General features: G+C 39.2%; 1 protein-coding gene across 1 annotated transcript; it reads left to right on the plus strand.

The window, feature by feature from the left end:
* Nucleotides 1-2,282: 2,282 nt before the first annotated feature.
* LOC308392999 (stromelysin-3-like) lies at nt 2,283-23,024 on the plus strand. The gene is made up of 8 exons (XM_080876428.1): nt 2,283-2,433; nt 12,055-12,320; nt 13,954-14,097; nt 18,292-18,425; nt 18,512-18,726; nt 18,847-19,051; nt 19,681-19,941; nt 20,047-23,024. Exons 1-8 carry the CDS (start codon nt 2,329-2,331, stop codon nt 20,172-20,174), a joined length of 1,458 nt encoding a protein of 485 aa, XP_080732554.1. The 5' UTR covers nt 2,283-2,328; the 3' UTR covers nt 20,175-23,024.
* Nucleotides 23,025-25,780: the final 2,756 nt, after the last annotated feature.

A 25,780-nucleotide genomic window follows, 5' to 3' on the forward strand; every position in this document is an offset into this window, starting at 1 on the left:
TAGAATTGACTAGAGTATCTATTTGAATTTAATACAGAATGCCACAGAGCCTCGCTTCATTAGACTCATATGAGCACCAGCTCACACTTGAGTGAGCTGGTGCCTGCCTGACTGTTGTTTTCAACCAGACATTTCCACCTAGGCCAATAGAAAACTGTTCATTTGAACAAGAAGCTAACGTATTCATGTGACAAACATTAAGTTTGTCACATGAATATGTGACATGAATATGTAATATAATATCATGAAGATGTGAAACTTGTACGCCAAGTTAATAATTTTGTAGTTTGGAAATGGGTGCTTAATATTAACGTTCAGTGTGTAAATTAGCAAATGTGATCAAAGGAGCTTGCAAAGAAATGAGATGTAGCTGGTACAGACTGAACCTCTCATTAAGGTGTGGCTATTTAAATATGTGTACAACTCTGTGTATATATGTTTATGGACAGGCATGCAATGTAGTGACAAGGATTGACAAAAACTAATATTGCATATGAGAAATATTGCACATAGAAACTAACATGGTGTATTGTACGGTTGGAGGAGGGTGTGTTTGCACAACAAAAGCTGGAGAACAATGGAGCTGAAGGCCTGTGAAAATCTCAGCGGGGTGCCAAGAGGTGTTAGGGTCTGGGGAATTTACGCAAATTTGCGCAGGGCTAGTAAATCTAGTAGTAGGGACTTGCACCAGCGGAAAAAAAAGGCTCAGTAATTCTAGTGTTAAACTCCAACCAAACAGTAATTAGACAATGTCCTCACTCTTTTAAACCGAACACAATCAAATGTCAGTGCATGCGTTGGTGCATGATGAACTGTTTCTGTAAATGTGCAATTAGCAGTCAGACATTTCCAGTCCTGTAACTATGAGACAGTCTTATATTATTAGCCTACAGTGTCCCTTTCAGACAGTACACCTATATCCATAAAATGAGTCACAGATGCATCAAAGTTAGATGAGCAACACAAAGGGAAACCTGGACGGGAGACAGACATTTTCCACTCACCAGTGCTGCAGGTAATTCAGTCTGCTGCAGGAAGATTTGTGATGAACAGATGGCTTGAACAGCAAATATGTTCCAGTCCTTAAAACATTTTTTTTCTTTGATCTAATCAGCTGTTCCTTAACAAATTACTTGTTTGAAACAATCTTGAATCTTGAATATAATTTCCTTGTAGTTAAGTACAGTAGTTTTGATTTAATTCACCATTAAACCCCAGAAATATATTGAAATGTCAATGCTATTTCTAGTTTAAAGCAACTGTTAAATACGTGATTATAACAACTTAAACCAGGTTATGGTAAGATTTAAGAATTTAAGGTGCACCCTCTTTAAGTAAATATTCAAATCTGAAGGATTTAAATGATTATTAAATTGAGATCCTGGATATTTGTTTTACAATAATAAAATGAATCCATAAATCCTCAAAAGACATTTTTTCCGCGATGAAAAAAATCGTAGCGAGATATATACTTGCAAACAAGAGAAATGGTTCATGTCACTGATTTCCGTTTGTTAGTTTTACTGCTCAGATTTGGGAGAACATGCATTTGAAACATATTTGGAACGCACATTTATTCGTTAAACTTTTTGCAGAAAGGAATAAAGTTTTGAACATGTGCAAACATCTGAGCTATTATAGACCAATGGTTCATAATTTTAAGGGAATGCATTGCTGGTGTGAATACGTGACACACGCACATTTGCTCCTACTAAAAGACCGAACAGTTACGTCCTCCTCTGGACCAAAAGAAGGCAGACAAGTAAATCATAACCATATGCGTGTTGTGTCTGAAAAGCATTAAGGAAGAAGCTGAAAAAATATCTGAGAGTAATAAAGAATGTCTTTACATAAGTGATTTCCACCAAAAGCGGGAGAAATCGCACATTTTCCCAGAGAAAATCCAAAAGAACGAAGGATTAGACATTTCTGACGCACAGGTTTCCCTTCTTTCTGAATCTACAGTCTGAGTGCTACGGAAGAGGACTGGGGCGACCGGAGAGAGGAACAAATGAGCGTTTTTTGGATTTTGTTTTTCTTCCAGAATTCAGAAAACAAACAAACCCAAATGCAGATTTTTTTCTTAGAATTCCGGAAAAAAGAATCCAAAAGACCTCCCAGTGGTCCTTATACTCGCTTTGATTTACAGACTACAGCAGTTTGCGAAACCCACGAGTTGCACCGCTGGGAGTGTAAGGGGTTAAATCACGTGTGTAGTAAACCTGTTACCTGAGTAGGACAAAGACACCGGGGCCGACATTCATTCACTCCATCCACGCAGTTCCTGCGTCCGCTCTGTTGCACGGTCGCTGTCACAGCGTTGAAAAGATGCTGCGAGGTGCCGTGTTTTACGGCAGCATCCTGCCTTTGTACCTTTTCCTCTGCGTCTGTTCTCTGCCGGTACACGACCACAGGACCGCCAAGCAGCTGCAGGTGAGTCAAAGCGTAAATGCACTTTTCAGAGATCCTTATGAATGGGAAAGTGTTCACATATGCAATGGTGAACAAACATCCAGTAATACAGAAGTTGACATGAATAAATGAATTAAACATGTTAAAGTTACCTGATATTTCTAATGTGTGTGTGTGTTCAAAACTGTGCTGCATGTGTCGTCGCATCCACTCATTTTAGGGATGCTGCTGTAAGTTCCTTTGTTGTTCTGCATACCTTAATGTTTCTGCATGCGCTGCCCTTAAAGACATAAATGTTCTCACTGAAAGCTGTTGATGGTTGAACAGCTGAGATTTGTGAGATGTGAACTATCATGAGTTTCTGTCACAACTGACTCAGGGAACTATGATTTTCATAGTTATAGCATCTTCAGATTACCAGTGTGGTGTTTCTGTTTTGGAATAACACGGTCGGTCCTGTTTGTGAAGGATTAAAAAAAGAAAGAAAAAAAAGAAGAAGTTTTATTGTTGTTACTGTGTACTGTACCCTGGAGGGTGCCAGAGCTGCTTTCCGGTGAGTGAGAGTCAGATTATGCAGGCAGAGGCACGCACCTGGTAACTCCGGTGCAAACGCTACTTATTTGCTGACTCAGGGGAAAAACCGCAGATAACTACTTAAAGACAGAAACACGAGGTAAACAGGCAGTGTGCAGCAGAGTAACACCACCAAGACTTGTTTGTAAGCTTTAAGTGTCCACAGACAGGAACCCTGGCAAAAAGGACCCTGTGCAGCTGTCTGGCATTCCTATTTATTCCTTGAGTCCAGTGACTAATCATAATAGCTGAAGCAGACCTGCTGCTTGTGACAGATTCATGTTACTAACAAACAATCAGTCCCTGGCATTCTTTTGTGTGGGAGGCTTCCTTCTGGACTGTCAATGATGAATTAATCTGTTTATCTGCAGGTTAAGCAGCAGAACCATTAAGTCAAATACTAGCATTTTATACAAACCCTGTTACCCAGAAAAGGTGCTGTTGCTCATAACAGTCAAGGCAAAAGCTCAACTTTAAAAATAATGAAAAGTTTTTTTAAAGATGTTTTTTTTTAGTCACAGTTTATGAAAGTAGATTAATATACCAAAATCCACTTTAGTGATACTTATAATTGCAGTTTCTGTGTAGTTCCCTGACTATCCAACGTAACATCTTATGCTCTAATATTCTTTGTTATGATCATGTAAACACATTAGTTTACATGTGTTTGAGTCTGGTTAACGAAAAAAGGTCTTCATTCAAATGTATACAGTTACAGTTAAGTGCAAGTATTTTTGGAGACTGACACAATTGTTAAAAATCCACATTAAAATAGCAACCAACCATCAGCAATCATTGCTGTTAGTAAGTGTTTAGCTGCTTCAACACTGAAGAACATGTCTTCAGGTTTAGACAGAAAGACAAACTCTCCACATTATGTTCAAATCTTCTGTTTATGAGGAACATCTAATCAGAAGAAAACTGATTAAAGTGAAATAAAAGAATAAAAGTTTGAGACAGAATAGCTACACAAATGCCTTGTATACCGGTATATGATGTCTGAGAATAAAAATGAGGTAAAAGTTGAGCAGAATAGGTCATCTGAATCCTTCAAACATGTACTTTTTCACAATATGAAAACCTGGAGACGACAAAGACAGCTCTGTGGTTCATACTCCTCTAACAATGATGTAAAACGCAACACATAGGAAATCTCTGTGTTTTTAACTGCAGAAACTTAGCTTGTTCAGACGCGTCAGACCAGAGTGTGCATCTATAAAAACAAGCAATATTGTTGTCCATTTTATGCACTGCATAATCTTAAGTTGGCTGTACTATCACGTTGTTTTCACTCACATATTTTAAGAGGCAGTTTAAGTGGGATAATCATGCTGTTTGGCTTGTGGCCTTTGAAGCCATGTCTTGTTTGGGCCTCTTGACATGTTTTAGAGGTCTTTCACCAAAAAGTTCAGAAGATGTTAGAATGTTAGAAGCTGAAAGGACAAAAGAAAACAAGAAAACATAGTTTTAAATGTAAATTTAGCTTTAAACTTATGAATTAAATTAATTTTTTCCCTCCATTACTCTGTACTCTAGATTTATTTGAGATTTTCAAGTAACCTCGACCAGAACCGAAATGATTTGATTTGTTGACTGTTAAAAATGGACTTGTTAATTGTTTCCTTGGTGAGAGAGGTGCGCTATTTTGGTTAGTCAAAACAAGACATTTGAACACATCAATTTGGACTCTTGGAAAAAATAAGAAAAGCTTTTGCTGAGCTGGGTATACACTGGATGGAGCTTATAAAGTAGCTAAAACTAAGTCTAACTTCAAGAACTGAAAAAAGTTGCTCATTGTATTACAGTACCTCTCATTTTAGACACTTCTAGTATTTTTGCTACTCATGATAATATATCATCTGGATAATATATTATAATGGCATTTTGAATGCAAGACATAGAGAAGTAGTTTTATTTTGGTATTGAGCCAATCACAGACCCAAATACTTTCACTGCTGGAGACACTGTTTCTATAATCACACTTATGCACTTTTATCTGGAAACTGTTTTCAAATGAAATCACTCTGCCCTACATCCTCAATTATGGATGGGGACTTTTATCAAAGGAAATCGGCAGGGTCTGCGTGATACGCTCATAAATTTCCACCCTGAACAAAGGAGTTTGGGACCGATAAAATCTAATCAAAAAGCAAACTGTATGCCTGCTTGATTGTTTCCAAACGTCTGAGTTTTTCCCTGTCCACACATGGCCAAAAGAGTGATCTAAAACAGTGTGGGATGAGGACAAAAGGTTAAAATCTGCTGAAGTTTGTTAAGGTCTATTTTACAAGAGCATCCAATATACAGACAACAGAGATTTGCAAGTACATGGGGGGGGGGAAATAAAAACAACAAATGACTGGTTTAATGACAGGCCCTGTGTAGTGAGCCAGGAAAGTCCAATAAAAAAAAAAACTATCCAAAAAAGCACGGATCACACAGGAGAAACAAGCACGATGGAGGCATGTGAGGGAAGTGCATCAAAAAATGAGGGAAAAGACATGCACTAAATAGACACCGGGGAGAGAGGGGTAATAGGGCAACAATCAGGTCAATCAGACAGAAATATGTAATAATCAAAATAGTTTTAAAATAATACAGGAAGTAACCTAAAAAGGATTTGAGAAAAAGGCAGACGCAGGCACACAGAAAGAACAGAAGAGGGGAAAACCTTCAAAAACACAAAGGACAGAGAAAACTAACCATTCATATTGGAAACCACAACACACAGAAACTGCAATGTTTTCAAAGGTTCCTATGGAAAAGCTGATGTTATCTGGAGTATGATGGGGCTTGTTGACTGAAGGTTTACTGATAGATGTTTACCTTGCATCTCTATTCATGCTAATACCCTTCATCCTGCAAACATTCCCCACACTTAGCACAGTCAGCTCTCTGTGTGCAAAACACTTACAGCCTGCTGATATTCAGGACTTTTTGTAGTTAAATATTTACCCTGGAGAAATTTCTCCCACTATGTGCATCATTTATCTAAAGTTTGGCTACTTTTTATCTGCCAAGGGATATCTGTGGGATATCTCACAGCATGTGTTTAAAAGGGAGTTGAATCAAGTCCTGCTTGTTTTTTGTGTCACTGTAAAAATGATAATTCTCGCTAATGTTTAGATTACCACCCTTAACAACCTCCCATAAAACACCCCCGGTATTATAGTGCAGGTGACCTGATGTCATGACTGAAGAGGGAATTTCCAGACATCTGCTCACTGTGTGTGATGCAGCTTTTTGTAGCTTTGATGAACACATTTTCATCTGTGTGTGTGCACATTTTTTCTGTGTGCAGGTTCATACTTGCACATATACGTGTAGTTGCATGTTTGAACATCGTCCACAAAGAGTCCTCAGTGTAACCACCTATTAGATAAAACTATAATGCTCCTTTCTGCAGATGTTCCCAGCAGTACACATGGCTTGTATCTCAGGCACACTGATTTGGGAAGCAGGAATCACACTATCCTGTGCGGACATGTTGGCCCCATCGGCAGGATTCCCAAGCATACACAATGCTTTCTTTTAGTGGCATGTGACTCTGTGTTATGCCTTTTAAGCAAACCTGTACTCATTGCCAACATACTTACAGAACAAACTATAGTTTTGTCACTCAACTCATCCTAAATTGAACGATCTGCTAGCTCCGCATGGCTCTGGCTTCAGCATTGTTCAAACTGTTAAGCCTGGGGTGCCAAACTCATTTTAAGAGTTTAAAGCATTTTAAGCAGGCCGGACCAGTGAAAATCCCTTTTGTCAGTATAAAGAAGTTACATATTTAACTTTTTTTCTACATGATGAAGAAAAAGCTGCTGTGACAAGGAAAGAAACTGTGACCATGACTCTTTGGACTTAAATGTAAGAAATAAATGTGTAAAATTTCAGAAAAAGTTTTGGTTGCTCATTGTTTAGATTGTCCCGTTTGTTTGTTTTTTGTAGTTGTAAAAAACTGAAATTTCTATAGTAGAAAATAGAAAATAGAAACTTTTCAGTTTTTCACAAAATTACAGAGGTTTTATTAGTAGACACATAGCTAAGCATTTTTCTAATTTGCTGAAATTTGTGAAAACTGAAATTTCTTGGGTATTGAATGGAACAAAATAGGCTTTCTCGTCAAAGGGCATCTTTTGGGAAAAAAACAAAACTGTGGCCAACAACACTACACAACGATAGACTGATGTGCGAATAAGGCATGAGGTAAAAATGACTGAATTCCAAATAGGGGTAGTGAATCCTTATCTTCAGTTACTGATCACGTTACATTTTAGTATATTAGTAATGGAAGACATGATTGCAGTCTTCAACTGTTGTTCCACTTCCCACAGTTTCAGTGGATTGAACTACTGTAAAAAATTGCCTGTCAGATTAAAGTTATGATGTATGAACCTATAGCAGGAAAGCCCTAGCAGCCATTAATCTGTTAGCAAAGACAAACACAAATGCTATTTGTTGTGCAAAGCAAATAGGGACATTCTGATTTATAAGACAAAGGGTCAGTTTAAGAAATAAGTTCAGTCAACCTCCGTCATGTTAGTAAGTGCTCTCCACCCAGTGTAAGGTGGAATTAAATGGTCTCTATTTTATTGAATGGCCTTTATAAGTTTAAAATCAAATAGCACAATTAAAGCTTCAAAGTTTTTGAATGTATAGTAAACGGATTAAGACCTGACATTTGATGTTGATGATTAACAGCTTTGCTTGCTGTGAGTGAGCCTCAAAAACCAAAAACACCAAGGTCTTTTGTAAAGTAAAGGTCTAAAGCAGTGGCGGTGGTTCAGCACTGCTGAACAAAGCTGAACTGCTGTTCAATTCAAGATTCATACTTTTATACTTGGACTCTGCTAGAGTACCAAAAAGCAATATAGATCAATGTAGCTTCAGAATTGACAGGGAAAGTATGTGAGTCTATCTTTCCATCCATTTTCTAACTTAAGCAGAGAAGTCCATACCTCCCCATCCCCAGCCACGTCCTCCAGCTCTTCCGGGGTAGCACTGAGCCATTCCCAAGTCAGCTAAGACGTATTTCTCTCCAATGCATCCTATTACATCCTGGAACAGCTCACCCAGGAGGCGTCCTTGTCAGATCCGCGAACCACTTCAACTGGCTCCTTGTTATGTGGAGAAACAGTAGCTCTCTGACTTAAGTCCTCACCCTGTCACTAAGAGAGAGGCCAGCCAAACTTCAGAGAAGGCTCATTTATGCAGCTTGCATCTGCAGTTTCATTCTTTCAGTCACTACCCACAGCTCACGACTATAGGTGAGCGCGGGGACAGATTGACTGGTATAGTAACAGCTTCTCTAAGTATCTGCAATCCACCTGCCAATCTCCCACTCTCTTCTCACCTTGCTTGTGAAATACATAAATTCCTCCACTTGAGGCAGGCACTCATCCCTGATCCGGAGTGAGCACTCCACCCTTTCACAGTTGAGGGACATGGCCTACACAGGGAGACGAGGAGCCGGATTTAAATGCAAGCATGTCAGAAGAAGTGAAAAAACAAGTGAAAACGTAAAACGAGCAGCATCTGGCTGCATTTCAGGGATATTGGGTGTCTGATCGTCTAAATGAGTTTTACAGTGCTTGAAGAAATTTATAATTCTTGACTTGTTTGATCTGTTGCTCACCGCAAACAAGCACAAGCTGAAATGTTGGACTTTTAACTGTATTTTCATAAGTTTTGCAGCTTTTCCTACTGACAAAAACCTCCCTTATGGCCATTCATGCCACACAACGTAATTAAGCAATAAACAATTAACCTGTTGAACCCCAATGCTCCCGGTACTGGAGGCGTACAGTACATCCCATTAAACATCTGGTTTAATGGGATGTACTGTAAGATGTGTTTTTAAATATAGACATGTGTGGTATCCACAGAAACATCAGAATCTCAGCTAAAAGCTCACAAAGTAATTTCAACAACCACTAAACAGCTGAAACGGCAAATGATTAAAAAGCAAGTAAGCGCAAGATGTAAGCACAATGCGTGGATTCCCACTGTTCACCTGATATACATGGACATACCTTTGGTGCTGAAAGCAAACACCTCACAGAATTTCAAACTGCAGGTTTCATCACTCCGATCAAAATTTACTGAACCAGCAGCAAAAGTAGACCAAAAGTACACTTCACGTGAAAAACTGAATTGCCTCTTACTTTGACTTTCATCCTTTCATTAATAATAGCAATCTTCTGCCTTATTCGCAATTTTACACATTTATTTATTACATTTTATGTCCAGAGTCTTGCTGACAGATCTCTTTCCTTGTCACAGCAGCGTAAACTACACATGGCAGCATATTAGCACAGCTAACTGTCTTCTCAGTGAAAAACAGGCCACTCAGCAACTCTGAAACTGAACTGTACCAACAATCATAGGCTGGCCTGGGCCAACTTACATCCCTCACATCAGACAACAAAAACCAACACAAGTGAGCCAGCAGCTGACGTCAGCATGTAATGAAGGAGTGTGACAGACGCCCAGCGCAGCAACTTATGACACTTCAAACATCATATGGATAACTGAGCTGAAGCTCATACACTGATGCCCTTGGTGGCTGGAGCTCAGGAGGTTCATCTCGTAAGGCTGATGGTTTGATCTCTGGCTGCTCCAGTCTGCATTCCAAATATCGTTGAGAAAAATACTAACTACAAATTCCAAAAGGTTGATTCTGGACGTAACGTTTTCAGTTTGAGAAACGTTTCGTCACTCATCCAAGTGACTTCTTCAGTCTGAACTGACTGCAGGTTTCCCCAACCTTATAAACAGTACATTTGCATGTTGACTGAAACCAGCCCACTGAATGAACAATGGCCTGTGAGGTCAGTTCCTTGATCATTAATATGCAAATTGTCATGACTATTGATCAACAACCACTGATCAAAGCCAAAGACCATTGATCACTGATCAATGGCTCAATGGCTATGAGTACCATTCACAGAGAGTTGGGGAATTGGCTGCAATCACAGCATTTTAAGGCTATGTCCACACTAGCCCGAATAGATTTGAAAAAGGCGTTTTCGTCTCAAAACGCTCCGTGTCCACACTAGCGTTTTCAGTCGTTTTCACAGAGTTGTGCATCCACATTGAAACGGCCGAAAACGTTTACGTTGCAGTACTGCGCATGCTTGAAGCGCAGGAAGATTCGGCCTGCCTCATTTCTGTCTGCCGTTTATTTACTTTCCGGCTCTTTGAAATGTCGCAGCAAAATGTTGAGGAAAAGCACCGAGTTTTTTAAATGGACTAACAATGAGGTGTTGTTGTTGCTGCAAGTAACACAAAAGTACAAAGTGAGAATTAAAGAATTTCAAGAAAAGCTATCTGAAACATGTACAAACTGATATTAATCTTTAATAGTGCTGTCAAAATTGAGAGCAAACAAAACAACTGCTGTATAATGTCCTCAGCTATCTTTGTTTAATTGGTCACATGACTAAAATGCATCATCGTTTTCAGAAGTCTCCATTTTCGCTGTCCACACTGCGACGCGAAAGCACCGTCTTCAAATGTATTCAAATGTATTTGTTTTCAAGAGCGTTTTCAAAACGCTGTGTTTTTCTTCGGGGAAAACGCTGTCTCAGTGTAGACGGGAGGCCAAAACGGAGAGAAAATGATGCGTTTTCAAACGAAAATGCATTAGTGTGGACGTAGCCTAAGATGGTGAAAGATGGACCCTTAGGCCCCCTCCTCGATTCAGAGATGGTATTTCCCTTTTCACGTAAATGGCCTCCTTGACTCTGCGCTCAAACCAGCGTTCCTCCCTGTCCAGGATGTTACATCCTCATCATTGAAAGTGTCCACTGGCCTGTAGGTGTAAATAGACTGCGGAGTCCTGGCTTGACGAGTTAGCTCTTCTGTGTTGTGCCATCAGCTTCGCCAGAGGTTGTTTGGTTTACTGATGTAAAAATCATGGCAATCCTCCTGGCACTTAACAGCGTACACTATGTTACTCTGTTTGTGTCAGGGGACTCGATCCTAGGGGGTGGACCAATTTTTGGTGCAGCATGTTTTGAGGTTTAAAAGCCACAGAGACCCGGTGTTTAGACTGTTCAACTGTAACAACTGTTCCGATACTCCTGACACATAAGGGATCACTAAGGGTTTTCACTTAGGCAGCAGTTGTCCTTCTCTCCTGGATCGGCTGGAGCTTTCTTTAGATGCCTTACCAGTTTTGACAAATGCCCAGCTGGGATAACCACATTTACTCAGGGCCTTCTGGATGTGATGTTCTTCTGCTTCCCTGGCTGCTGTGTCTGGGGATGGTGTTCGCTTTGTGTTGTAGCGTCCTGAGGACACCCAGTTTGTGCTCCAGTGGATGAGAGTTAGACCATAAATACTGATTCGTATGCGTAGGTTTTCCGGTACACATGAACTTTTAACTGTCCCTCATTACTGATGGAAATCTCACAGTCTAAGAAGGCTAACCTGCCACTTTTCATATCTCCCCTGGTGAATTTGATCTGTTGGTCCACCGAGTTAATGCGATCCGTGAATTGTGGTACATCATGAGATTTGATTTTTTCCATCTTAAAATGCTGTATTTGCAGCCATTCCTCAACTCTCTGTGAATGGTACTCATAGCCATTTATCAATAGTCTTTGATCAGTGATCAATGGTCTATGGCTTTGATCAGTGGTTGTTGATCAATCAACCTTTTGGGATTTACTTACCTGGATGTTTGAGCATGCATTGAGACACTAACTCCAAATTGCACTCTGATGCATCTACTGGAGTATGAATATGTGTGAATGTTAGACAGGAAGCACTTAAGCATAGAAAGACGTGCTTGTATAATGGGTGAATGCACCCATCACAAAATGAAGCATTTTGTATAAAGAAGGTACTTTGAATTCTCCAGGAGGGTGTGAACGTTATGAACGTTATGTCATCAGCATCAGTATTTTGTGATGATTTACTTTCAAAGAAGTGTGTATGAAGTCAAAAGCCAAGGATAATCTGGAATTTACCAGTAGAAAGGTGGCAGAAATGGTACATAGCCAACATTACATCTTTATGTATCTATTAAAACTAAAAAGTACTCTGACTCTGTTTTCTTTCTCCCAGAGATGGAGCAACAGTCATGCCGGTCTGAAGAAGAGGCCAAGTCATGAACAGGACACACTAAATGAAGAGTACGATTTCAAGTCCCCAAATGACACAGATTTGTGGAATCGTCCTCGCTGTGGAGTCCCAGATTATCCTACCTTAACGCAGCTCAGCACGACATACAACAATGTGAAAAAGAGGAGGGACACCCTGAGTAGACAGCAGCGCAGGAAGCGATTTGCGCTCTATGGCAGGCGATGGGAGAAGACAGACTTAACTTACAAGTAAGAAACACTAAAAAGTCTCTAAATACAGTGACTTGTTTGTTTGTTTTGCTGATGAGTTACATGGCTGCCTATATGACCATAATTTGCAGGAGTGGAACGCAAAGCTGATGGTTTTAGTTTAGTATGGGGATCTAATGAAACAAATCTGTTTGTTTAGTTTCACATTAAGACTTTGTTTTTAGTTTTCATTTGTCAAAAGAACTGGCAGCTATCTTATAAATGGTGGAAGCACTGGAACGTTAAGCTTAGCAAATTTATTACATCACCAACCAGTATGAGGTTTATGCCATAACTGCCCTAAATGTACAGTATTGGCAATTACCATAATAACTTGTTATGTTTCTATAGAATAGAATAGAATAATCCTATAATTGTTCCACAAGGTGAAATTTGGGTGTAACAGCAGCAAGAAAGACACATATACAACAAACAGTACACAAGACAAAGAACAGAAACACACACAATTTTTACATATTTACATCAAAGACAAAGCACCTATAATGGTTTATCCACGAATAATCACAAGCTCTTTAATCAGAATAATATTTTTATTGCTAAGAAATGTATTTTATTGATGAATTTTCAAATTTACTGTTTGAAAAATGGGCCACAAACCAGTTCACTCTTAATATCACTCCCAAGTGCTGGTGGCCAACAAGGTGCTGGTGGCCAACAAGGTGCTGGTGGCCAAAGACAAACATAGAGGAAAGGAAGAAGGCATGTTATGAGGCAGCACAAGAGAAAGAAAGGCAGGAATGGAGTGTGGAGGTGAGAGTAGGGACTCTTAATGTAGGGACTGGTAAAAGAAGACAACTGAAGAGAAGGTAGGTCTTTTTATATAAGATACAGTTTCTTAAGCTATTCAATTTTTTGTTTAAACCTGAATTTACCTATTTATGACAGCTCTTTGTAGTCTTAAAGAAGTGTGGTGCTTGTACAGATTTACTAGTGCCTGTGTTTGAGCAGGGTACCACTTCATAATTGCAAAATAAAGAACAAGGGTACTAATAAAAGGAACTTGAACTTGACGTACAAGTCATCAAAGTTGGGGGTGGTGGACTAACTACCAAGTTATTCCCCAGAAAAACATGCATGCCTTTAATTGGTATTGCTAACAGAAACAAAGCTCTACTCTATTGCCCAAATACACAAAACTGACACAGAAGGACCAAAAGCAGAAGCTTAGCAACAGAATTCACCACAGCCGATCCTTCTCACTGCCTAACCAGAATCAAAAGAAGCTCCTCCCTAGTCTTCAGGTGCTAGTTAAGCACTGAAACTCATAAGCCTGGAAAAAGCAACCAAAATGGCCTTGAATGTATTCCCAAGACCACTGCTTTAACCACTTTGGACACCACAATTAAAAATAAATAAATAAATAAAAACCCAACAGACTCCTAAGGGAATCCACTTAGGCCTACCAGGGACAGAACACCAGCAATCATATGCAAATCAAAAATAGACAGAGACGAGCCAAAGGCAGCGATGCTGATTAATACTATTGATCCACATGGATTTGGACCAGTTTCTTTCCAAGAGTTTAAGAAGTCTAGCATACCACATGCACATATATATTAAATTTATGTTAAAGCTTGATAAAACATGATATTAATGTGTTTGTGCCAACCAGGATCATACGTTTTCCCTGGCAGATGAGTGAGGACAAAGTGCGGAGTGTTTTCCAGAAGGCGTTTGGTGTGTGGGGTGCTGTTACTCCTCTCAGGTTCAGTGAAGTAACCAGTGAGAATGCTGACATCATCATTGATTTCAACAGGTGAGAAATGTCCACCAGTGAGCAACACAACACTGGCATTTAAGAATAAAAATTCAGCTAAACTGAGACATTGATTTACCTAAGACAACAACCCGAGGACAGTTTGCTTTTTCACTCATTTATTCAACAAAAATATTGACAGGAATAAAAAATAAATACAGAGCAATCCTCGAAACCATTCCAGATCCCCCCAGTTGCAAGATACTAAATGCTTTCTTGCATGCTTTACCTATTTCAAATCCACTTGCAAATTTTCAGTGAGTTTCAAATCTGAGCTTTGACTAGGGCATTTCATGAACCTCAACTTCAACTTTTCTAACTTTTCCCTGATGTAATGGCTTGTGTGATTAGGTACGATTATCCTGTTCAAGCTCAGCTTCAGATTTTTTTGATATATACTGTCAATAATGTGAAGATGGAAGACGAGATACAGCAGAAATAAAGCTGTGATAAAGGAACTCTGTGATTTGTTGTTTCTTGGCCAAATTCTAGATGAGCCATCTTAAGCATGTGTGTCGAATGAAGCAGCTCCAAGTATTCAGATTTAAATATTTGTATAGATGAAATCTTGACCATTAACAATGTGTACAGTAATCACACATGATGTGTTTGCACTTTTCTTCATGTTCTAGCCCTTTAAAACCCCCAAATCGTAATCAGCATTAAGCAGTTTCAGAATTGCGATAAACAACAAAACTAGTGCATCACTATTTAGATATCAAATCACTTAAACTCTGGCCTGCCCAGATGTAGCTGTGGTGTGGAGCGGTGAGCACACATGCTAGTCTAAGCAGACAGTAGACACAGGCACACCTCCAGAGCAACTGCAAGGTAAGAAGCTAGCTGGTACAATTCAACAAAAAGCAAGAAACTAAGTAACCTATGTTTTTACCAAAAGTTCATTTGCCTTAAGATTTTTTAAAATCATACTTCCTAAACAAATGCTGACATGTTCAGGCAGAGGCTTAGCAAGAGGGTTTTCTTTATTTTATCCCTCAAAAATTTCAAAAATGACAAAATTCAAAAACATAATTAGCAGGCCCATAAAAGAGGTCAACTAAATATAAATCTACAAAAAGTAATTTCCAGAAACTTAAGTTGTATCTCACTTTGTTTGTTTAACTCACAAACTGGCCTAATTATAAAGAGGGTAGCTTTTATAATGGTTTGGCCAAACCATTTACACACAATAGGGGGAAAACAAAAATACACACTAATATTAACTAAGCACAGAATAACCCAAGTAAACCTAAAACACCCCTGCTCCTGGTAAGCCCATGGTTGGTCCTGCTGAGCAGGCATTTTGTTCCCAGAGTCCTCAGCCACGCCTTTTGCCCAGACAGGAAACAGCCATCGCCCAAACCCAGGTAACTCAAAGAAAGAAACATAATTAATATAACAAAACATTTTTAGAAAAACCCCACAATGCCACTATGTGTGCGCCTCATAATATCAGTGTTAGGTTTAAATAAAATGATTAATGAATTATATTAATGAAGAAAACTGCAAAACAAACTAATAAAGTGAACAAATGGACTGATTTACCCATGTGTGGCTGATGCCATCACATTCACAAAGGGTTAAAATGGGAATGTCTATAATTTGGATTTTAATTGCAGGACATTTTATTAAAGCAATTTATCAAGAGCAAAGCATCAATTAATAACAATCACGAAATAATATTGAAATTGGCAGAATTATACTTTTCTAATTAACCAACTCTGAGCTAATGCTGACCTTGTTTTAATCCTTGTGAGGGAGGAGGTTAGGGGGAATGAGCGTGCCTTGAGCACTGATGCCCTTATCTCTTCCATGTAGGTATGACCCATTAGGAGACACATCAACGGGAAACAAGTTAAATCCAAATCCTTTTGAATTAATATTCTAACATGGTAAAAAGGAGCAGAGAAAAAGCCAAAATAAATACAAAAACAGTTTGCAGGTTCACAGTCCAGCAGTCGATCCCTCTGGGGTCTCTGCTGGAATCTTCAACATCTTAGGTCCGATCTTCTGAACTGCTCATCATGCAGAAGACAAAGGGAAGAACCCTGTATCACTTTTTCACCTCACCCCTCTCTCTGACTTTTCCAGATATATTATTTAAAGCAACTTTAAAAATCACTTCATTATTTTTCTTTTCTATGCAGTACTTAATTTGTCAATAATTCCAGCACATATGAATGTTCAGTCACACATGAATATGCTTCATTTCATGCCTTATTTAAGTTATGGTATTTCTCTTCAATTACATTTCTCTTACTTTATCTTATTCAGAATCATGTATTATTATGGGTTGGCAGCACATTTCTTATCTTTCACGTTTTTCCAGACACACATAAATCTTAGGCATTTTCCAAACACACACAGACACTAAGCTGCCAAGGTCAAACCTGGATCATGTCTGTGCAGACACAATCTGGACATTAGAATAGTTTTCATTAATCAAACTTATATATGGATTATATCTTTAGTTAGGAATAAAGATGATTTACTATTAGCAAATACGGATAAGGTCTGTTATAGCACTCTTTATCAGTTCAAACATAAAACACCTTTTACTCTCTGGCACTAGCACCAATGGTGAACAATGGGCTGTGAGGTCAGTTTCTGGATCATAGTCCAGTGTTTGCCAGTGGTGCTGGTTTCAGTCATTATTTAAATGTACAGTTTAAAAGGTTGGGGAAACCTGCAGTCAGCTGAGACTAGATGTCACTTGGATGAGGGATGAAACATTTCTCCAACCAAAAACGCTACGCCCAGATGAACAGAATCAACTTTTTTTTAAAGACCCAGGCACAAATCTTAGGCATGACTCCTGCTGTCATAGTAAACCAGGAAACACTAAACCAGATGTCTCCCAGCCAAGACTGAGAGAGTATTATGGAACAAATGCAACATAGGACTTGTTTGGTGGGATTTTTAATAGCATGCCTCTGGCTACATATTGTATCAAATCAGAAGAGTCATTTGGCATCAGATTCATGATACTTACAATGTCATAACAGCTCTCTTCTTTTTCAGCGTCCTGCCACACTTCACTTTGTCAGCAATTCAAGTTCTAACTTGTGTACATGTTACTTTCATGAGTCATTTTTAGAACTACTGCTATATTGTGTTTAATATTATGTACTCAGTTAAAATCTATCACGCGACCATTTTTGTATAACATACTTTGTACACATTAAAATAGGCTAGCCACTAGTTTACTGGGTGCAGCGTAGAATTGCATCATGTGCCTAATATGTAGCTTATTGACATACTTTAATGTCAAAGCATGTCCTACATAGTTTTCTTACAGAAACGTTGGTCCACTGAAATTTCAACTAGTCAACAAGTCCACATAAAGAGTCGTTTGACCATTGTATCATTTCTTCTAGCTAAATAATGCAATCCAAGTATAATTCTACAAGAAGACATTCCCTTTAACAGCTACTCACTTTTTTGGCATATTTAATTATACCAGTCATGTCCTACTGTAAAAGTAAGATAAATATTTAATTTTGTTCTTACACATGTCTTCATGCCTCGCAGTCCTGAACATGATGACTCAATAACTGAAACCAGTCCATTTAGCATTTACCAATATCACTAAAAGCAAACTAATTTAGGACACAAGCAGTTCTCATTATTACCATATGACAACAAAATGAACCTTTTCAGGGATTGGCAATGCATTAAATGTTGTGCTTCAAAATATTTTTGTGGATGAGCACTGCCGTTCAGCAGTTGGGTGAACCCTAACCATTAAAAATGAATGCCTAACCCTGACCCTAAACCTAACCATAACCTGATTGTAACCCTGACACTAAAACCACATTTTGAGCCTCAAAAAGGCCTTCAAACTGGTGAGGACCGGTGAGTGTGTCCTCACAAGTGACTGTTGGTTCTCACAAGTATAGTAGAATGCACACACACACACACACACACACACACACACACACACACACACACACACACACACACACACACACACACACACACACACGAAGAAAGATTGTTGATTTATGTATCTGCACAACACTGCCAATTAGATGTGTATAAGGGTCACTGAATGATGTGTATTATTTAGAACTAATACTTAGAATTAAGAGTTGCACTGTACTCAATTTGCAACATGCTTAGCATAGAGAAAGAGCATCAAAAGAATGATATGTGGTAGGTTTACCTCGTCCTCTAAAAGAAGTAATTGTGTAGGTACTGGCATGGGGACAACTTACCATTCGATGGTCCAGGAGGAATCCTTGCTCACGCCTATTTCCCCCAGACACAGAGAGAGGGAGAAGTCCACTTTGACTACGATGAGCACTGGACAGTGGGCAATAATGCTGGTAAGTACATTTGAAAAGCTTTGAGCTGATTGGAACCAAAAATAACTACTCTCAGTTTGACTGCCCTCCTCTGTTTGCTTTTTTAGGCACAGACCTCCTCCAAGTGGCAGCTCATGAGTTTGGCCACGTTTTGGGCCTGCAGCACTCCCTTGAGCCCGATGCTGTGATGTGCCCATTCTATAGTGACGCTTACCCTCTGCAGCTGAGTGAGGATGACAAAAGGGGCATTCAGTATCTGTACGGATCCCCTCGGCATGCGCCACCTGTGATGACAGAGACCAATGAGATTGAGACTGAACTGGTGAGGCCCTTGAAAATACATGTATTTACTTAGAAAAATATAAGCCATTCTGTATTTTGCTGCTTTGCATGATAGTTCATAGACAAAAATATTCAGACTAAGTTTGTTGCTGTGTTCCAGCCAAATGCTTGCAAAACAAACTTTGATGCTGTATCCATGATCAGGGGAGAGCTCTTCTTCTTTAAGTCTCAATATATTTGGCGAATACGTGATGGGCAGCTACAAGCTGGCTATCCAGCTTTATCATCACGCCACTGGAAAGGAATTCCAGAACACATTGATGCTGCGTTTGAAGACAAGTCTGGCAACATCTGGTTCTTCCAAGGTACAGACGCGAACTAGACAGTTTTTTTCTGGGGGACACATTAAACAAGTATTTTCCACAAAATATCCTTTGTTCCTCAAAACTAGTCAAGCAAAAGTGATTTTGATAACTTTAATGATATGTAGGGATTGCTAATTAGGAAGCTGAAAGTTAAAGTTGTTAGGCAGTCAGAATGTAAAGAAAACAGCTATCAATGACTTTGCCAATGTAGTTTACCTTAAAGGAAGATAGAGATGGACTGTAAAATTCTTAACTGCCACGTGGAAGTTAAAATAGTGAGTGAAAGGGAGTGAAGTCTTTATAAAATGTGTGTCTGGTGAGTTCAGTTAAGGGAGAAAGAAACTCAGGAGCCAATCAGTGATGAGAAAGTGAAGAGAGGAAATGAGGTAAATCTGGGGAAACGTGGGAACATGAGGAAAAAGGTTAAATAAAATAATAATCTTCACAGTGACACACGAGTTTATGGTAGAAATATGTAGCCTTGAATGTTGTTGTTACATGGTTGTTCTTTTTCACAAGGATGTGCTTTACATGTATTCAGCTGGGATGATTTCTAGAAACAACATCCTGGTGACTTATTAATTGTAATTAATTAATTATATTAATTAATTTTAATTATTACTTATCAGGTGACAGCTACTGGGTTTTTGATGCTGAAAGGAAGATAACAGGGCCAGATTCAGTGAGACGGCTGGGTCTTCCTGTAACAGACATTGAAGCAGCTTTGAAGTGGGAAGAGGACCATACTGAGAAAGTCTACTTCTTCAAGTCGAGTTACTACTGGTCCTTCAATATTCAGGATAATCGAATTAATGACTTACACCCTCGCAGCATTTGCGAGTGGAGGGGAATGCCCAGCCACATCGATGGAGCCTTTTTGGACAGATATGGTGAGGAGTGTAATCTCTGCCTCTGACTTAGTGACTTGTACGTCTAGAGAAAGTTTTAACATGTACGTCTGGAGTTCACTGTTGCATTCTTTTGCCCTTTGACAGGCTATGCCAATTTCCTGAGTGGAATGCACTACTGGAAGTTTGACCCTGTGGCACTGAAGGTACTGGAAGGCTACCCCCGGAGCATCGGCATGGATTTCTTTGGCTGCTCTGCCTCTCTGTCCAAATAAGTTACATCTGCATTACTTTTACAGATCATTTTTTCTGTTAAATTTCCCATACAAAACACTCAAGATGTTTTGGCTATATTCAATCTGATAGATTTCATGAATTTGACTCTAAAGGAAGTGTCTTTATTTGCCTTTTGCAGAGCCAGAAATGTTTCTGTCAGTGTCAGAATACAATCTGGAGAAAGCTAGTTAAAATTGTTAGTGTCAGTTCAATAAAAACTTCAGATCCAAGCTTATATCCCCCCATCTCAGCTGACTGCAGGCTTCCCCAACCTTATAAACAGTACGTTTGCATAATGACTAAAACTGGCACCAGTGGCTAACAATGGGCTGTGAGGTCAGTTTCATGGTCATTATTATGCAAATTGGCATGATGTTTTGGGAAAATGCATCTCAGCTGTTCCGATACTCGTGACACATAAGGGTTCACTAAGGGTTTTTGCTTAGGCAGCAGTTGTCTGTCTTCTCTCCTGGATCGGCTGGAGCTTTCTTTAAGCACCTTCCCAGCTTTGACAAATGTCCAGCTGAGATAACCACATTTACTCAGGGCCTTCTTGATGTCATGTTCTTCTGTTTCCCAGGCCCGTCTTTGTAAATGGTATCATGGCTATTGATCAATGATGAAAGAAGTCACTTGGAAGATGAACAAAACTCCCACTGAAAATTCTACATCCAGATAAACAGAATTAACTTTCTGGAACTGCTTAAAATGATAACTCATAGTACTCATGCACTGAGTATTCAAAACCCACACACTCATAAACTGTTCTTTTGAGTGTTTGAATAGTTTTAATTAAGGGATTAAGGCAAACACTTTCTTACATTAGTCTGGCATTATTGATGAGTTGCGTCAGTGGTAGAAACAAACAAACAACAACAACAAAAAAATGTGTAGTTTTGATTTGATTGAAATCTTCAAACTCACTTTCAAGGATTCTGAGTTATTTACACGCTTTAAAAATATTTAAGAGTATTCTCCTGTTGTGTTAGCTGTTCATTAACCATACACACCTACTGGAGCCACCGACTATATTGTTTGTTGGCTTACAACCACAGATTGCATCTAAAAATGATAGATGTAGCTTCCTGGTTTGAAGAGGGAAGTCAGTGTGGATGTGCCTGAATCCTAAATTCTACTCCAATGTTCAGCAGGGAGCAACTCCTCTGCTTGCAGAGCCTTATTTTTGCCATTTGATAGCAACAGTGGAGACAGATAGGAAAGCAAAGAGAGAGAGGGTGGAAGACATGCAGCAAAGAGTCCCAGGTCAGATTCACTGTATTCTGGTCATGTGGTATATATGTGTATATCTGACCATGTATGTTTAGGGGTGGCTACATCTCGGGAGGTAGAGCAGGTAATCTACTAATTGGAAAAGTGGTTATAAGAAGTGGTTATAGCTGTGCTAATAGAATAGCTCTACAGATGGCAGGTTCAAGTATCTCACCAAATGCTGCATGGATTGTACAGAGGACTGGCCGCTACAAGTTGTGATATGTTTTTTTTAAAAAGAAATTTTTCTCTGAGTAGAATAAAAAATGAATAAAAATGTAAAAGGTTTTCCTAAGTAGTAACTTCAACCACAGTTTAGTTCTGAGAAAAATTGCTTTAACTAAATTCCCCCTCAGCTGTCCCCAAATGTGTGTTGTCATTGTCTATATAAACATGTACAAATCCAGTTTTACAGAACTGTGGACACTGTGAAAAATGTAAATAAAAACAGAGAATTATGATTTGCAAATATCAAATACATTTGCAAATAAACCCAGAAATTATTCAAAGTAGAAGATACAAAACATGGTTAAACTGAGAAAATGTACCATTTTAAGAAATAGGTATTTTTAATGGGAGCAACACATCTCAGAAAACTTAGGGGCATAATTACATCTGTGTAGTGTCCCTTCCTCTTTTCACTACATTCTGTAAATGTGTGGGAGCTGAGGAGAGCATTTTCTGAGTTTAAAGGGCTGATATGTCCTATATTGTATTGCAAATAAAAATATGGGTTTGTAAGATGTATAAATCATTACTTTCTGTTTTATTTAGATTTAACACAATATACTTACCTTTTGGAATTGGCTTTGTACATACATGTGTGTGGCTGGCCCTGTGAAACTGGGTTAGTGGTTTTACTGCTTCACTCTCCTTTGACCTCATCCACGGGCCATTTAGCCCCTTGGAAAACGATCTGCAAGTCATTTCTTTAAAAGAAAAATCAGGACCAGCCAGGAAATGATGCATTACTATAATAATGTAATTGTTCACAAAAGCAATTTCTAGCCTTTTATTCAGCTTCAGCAGAGGTAAACTGTTGTTCTGGCGCTGGCCTGATGTGAGAAACGATTGGTTTGCTTTTGCATTGTGTGGCACTGACAGCCTGTGTTGCAAATCCAGTTTATCCATTTTATTTTTTCATAACTAAACTAAATAGTATCCAGAATAAATGAAGCTTTGTGGTTAATCTTAAATTTTTAAGGTGCTACTTAAGGTTCTGTAGACAAGACAGACACATGCCTCACATCTGCTCTTTTCAGTGTTAAGGTTGTCTGCTGATTCCTCAGAAAACCACTGAGTGAAATTTTTAAAAACATAAACAAAGGTAAACAAAACAAAAAGTCTCTGTGATATAAACTGTGGTTCACTTACAGTAATGCATATTTTTTATGGACATTACATATTTTAGTTTGTATTCAGTACTGTTTGATATTTTTTGTAATAAACAGTGCAGGACACTGAGGATTGCAATGATTTGTAAAATACACTGGTGTGCTTGCAAAAAACAGCGGTCCATCATAGCATGGACAGTTAGCTGTAATTTTAATCATTGCAAATGTGCCTTTTATATAAACTCTCTGTTTACCATTATATTCAGGGGTATTTCATGTGAATAAACCAGTTCTGTATTTACACAAAAACAAACTAATTTTTCTGTTTTTGAATTCAAGCTTTATAATAGAAAAAAAGTTTGTATGGAGGTGCTGAGTGAACTGAAAGAAACACGTCGATACTGTTCAGTGAACAGCATTGTGGTAAGTTGTCTTTAGCCTGCTGCTTTGATCCATATCAAGAAACCTGATCTCATTCCCAACATTTATGGACCATTTATGGACAATTCTTGCTACATTTAACACATCCCTTTAGCACTATTCTTAAACATACATGGTGCAACCACAGAATGGCTACATATATAACAACTAACAAAAGCATAAGGAGGCAGATGCTTTATAAGCTGACACAGTCATGAGTTAAACCCAGAACACAGAGATGGCTGTGCGGTCTTATGCCGTCTATTTGGCCTCTTAGCTGCGTGTTTGAGTCTTCCCTCTACACTATCTAGTGCTATATAATATTATACCTGCGAGGCATAATCAGTCATGTGCAGCATGTCTCCTCTGACTACATAGATGTGGACACCACGGCATCCCGCGCAGGGACATATCAAATTTTACACCATAAAAGCAAACTACTCTAATACAACATCTCACCTTCAAAAAGCAGCACAAAAGTGTACAAGGAATAGAATTTCTGAACGTGGAAACATTTAAATATCCATGGTCAAATCTCCAAAGCAACAGAGAGTGCATAAGAGAGAGGAAGAGGAGCATGGCGACAGTGTGGAGTGGGTGGAGAGGGGTTTGACAGGAGGATAGCAGCAAGAGCGAAAGGGAAGATTTCCAAGATGATAGTAAGACCTGTTATGGCATATGGTTTGGACGATGGCAGTGACCAGGAAGCAGAACTGGAGGTTGCAAAGTTGAAAATGCTAAGATTTTGATGGTGACTGATGAGAACTGACAGAATAGAACTGAGTACATCGCAGCCAGTGTTGGGTAAGTTACTTTAAAATAGTAACTTAGTTACATTACTAGTTACTTCTCTCAAAAGTAACTCAAGTTACTCGTTACTTTCAAAGTAACGAGTTACTAGGGAAAGTAACTTTGGTTTTACTCAGAATTCTCTTGTTAATGTGTTGCTTCCATAACTTTGCCAGTCTTCTAGCTTGCTTACTTGCCACAAGTGCACTGTGCCACCTACCAATAGAAAGGAAAAGATAATGTGCATATTTCCACGAGAGAAATCCCACGCCTGGACCGTCATTGACTGCTGCCATGATTCTAGCCTACGTCACAGCGCCATGTGCGCCTTTTACATCCAACACAAAAACTGCAGTCGAGGTGCTTTCGATTGTACTCAGAACTCAGAAATTCTGCCTTCTGAATAGGAAGATGTAGGTAACACCAGACTGCAGATGAGCTGCACACAGAGCTGGACTGGGACAGAAAATTGGCCCGGACATTTTGACTAGAGACCGGCCGCCATTATAGGAAAAATCATAAAGCCTTTGAATGATAATAAACACTGTTGTGACAGTGATGTACACTGTTCTGATGGTATATATGCATCAATCTATCAATCGTTTGTTGTAAGATTCAGATAATTATTTTTTTAAAAGCTAGACATTTGAAATGAGAATAAGAAAAAAGTATTTCTTTGTGCCCCCCTCTCCCTGTTAATGCCCTACCTGGCCCCCTGGCAACACTTTGCTAGACCCGCCCCTGCACAGTTACCAGCTGTCAGCTGCTTAGAAAAGGATCCTGGGGTTATTTGTCTCTCAGAAACAGTTCATAACTTCCCTTCAACTCATTCATGTCACCTAAAAGGTAAACCTGTTTCTCCATCACCTGTTCAGCTCTGATGATCCAGTAAGGACATCTCCTGGTTTCATCTTCATGTTTCCCTCTCACCACATATCCAAACCGACATCCTCACCAGCAGGTTTACAGCTGTGGCTCCAGCAAACATCAGCTGATACTAGAAATTAATATTAAATAAATTCTAACAACAGCTGATCAAGCTTAAACGTGCTGCTGTTGTTTAGCGCGACATCCGCTGGTTTCCTCTTTCTGGCGCAAAGTGAGCGATAAACAAACAAGAGAGCCGATCAGCTGATCATTGATCAGTTTCATGATTGAAGTAGAAACAGGAGAGAGAGAGGGTGAGAGGATGAGAGAAGAAGAGGCAGCTGTGCAGCGTAAACACAGAATAACTCCAGCTTTGTGCCTTTTCCTTGTGCCTTTTCCATTGTAGCTGAATTACGGGACAAACTGTTCCTTTTCACTTCAATAAGAAACGCGTAATATTTTCTCTGAATACCAAACGGTTGGCAACTCTAATAACTTATGAACAAAATAAAGTTCAACATCAGTAACATCATAGCACCCACCCAGCTGTATAGAAACTCCGTCATGCTAGCTAGCACGCAGTACGGAAAAAGTCAGAATAACGAAAATAAACTCCAACTAAACTTGGTTCATATCTGACCCAGAGAGACTGCAGGTCATAACTTCTTACCTGAAGTTCAGTTCACACTTGGACCACGCCTCGGGTCTCTTTTCCTTCTGCGTCCCCTTTCCTTCATCCACCTGCTGGCCTCCACCACTAATGTTACTGAATCTGTGGAAGCTCCGCGATAGCCACCACACGAAGTAACGAGTAACGACCCTATCTAAATCCCAGTAACGACTAACGCGTTCCTGATTTTGGCATAATAACTAGTTACCGTGCTCGTTACCACAATAATAACGTAGTTACTGTAACGCGTTACTTA

The sequence above is a fragment of the Rhamphochromis sp. 'chilingali' genome (genome assembly GCF_963969265.1).
Source record: "Rhamphochromis sp. 'chilingali' genome assembly, chromosome: 2".
Lineage (NCBI taxonomy): Eukaryota > Metazoa > Chordata > Actinopteri > Cichliformes > Cichlidae > Rhamphochromis > Rhamphochromis sp. 'chilingali'.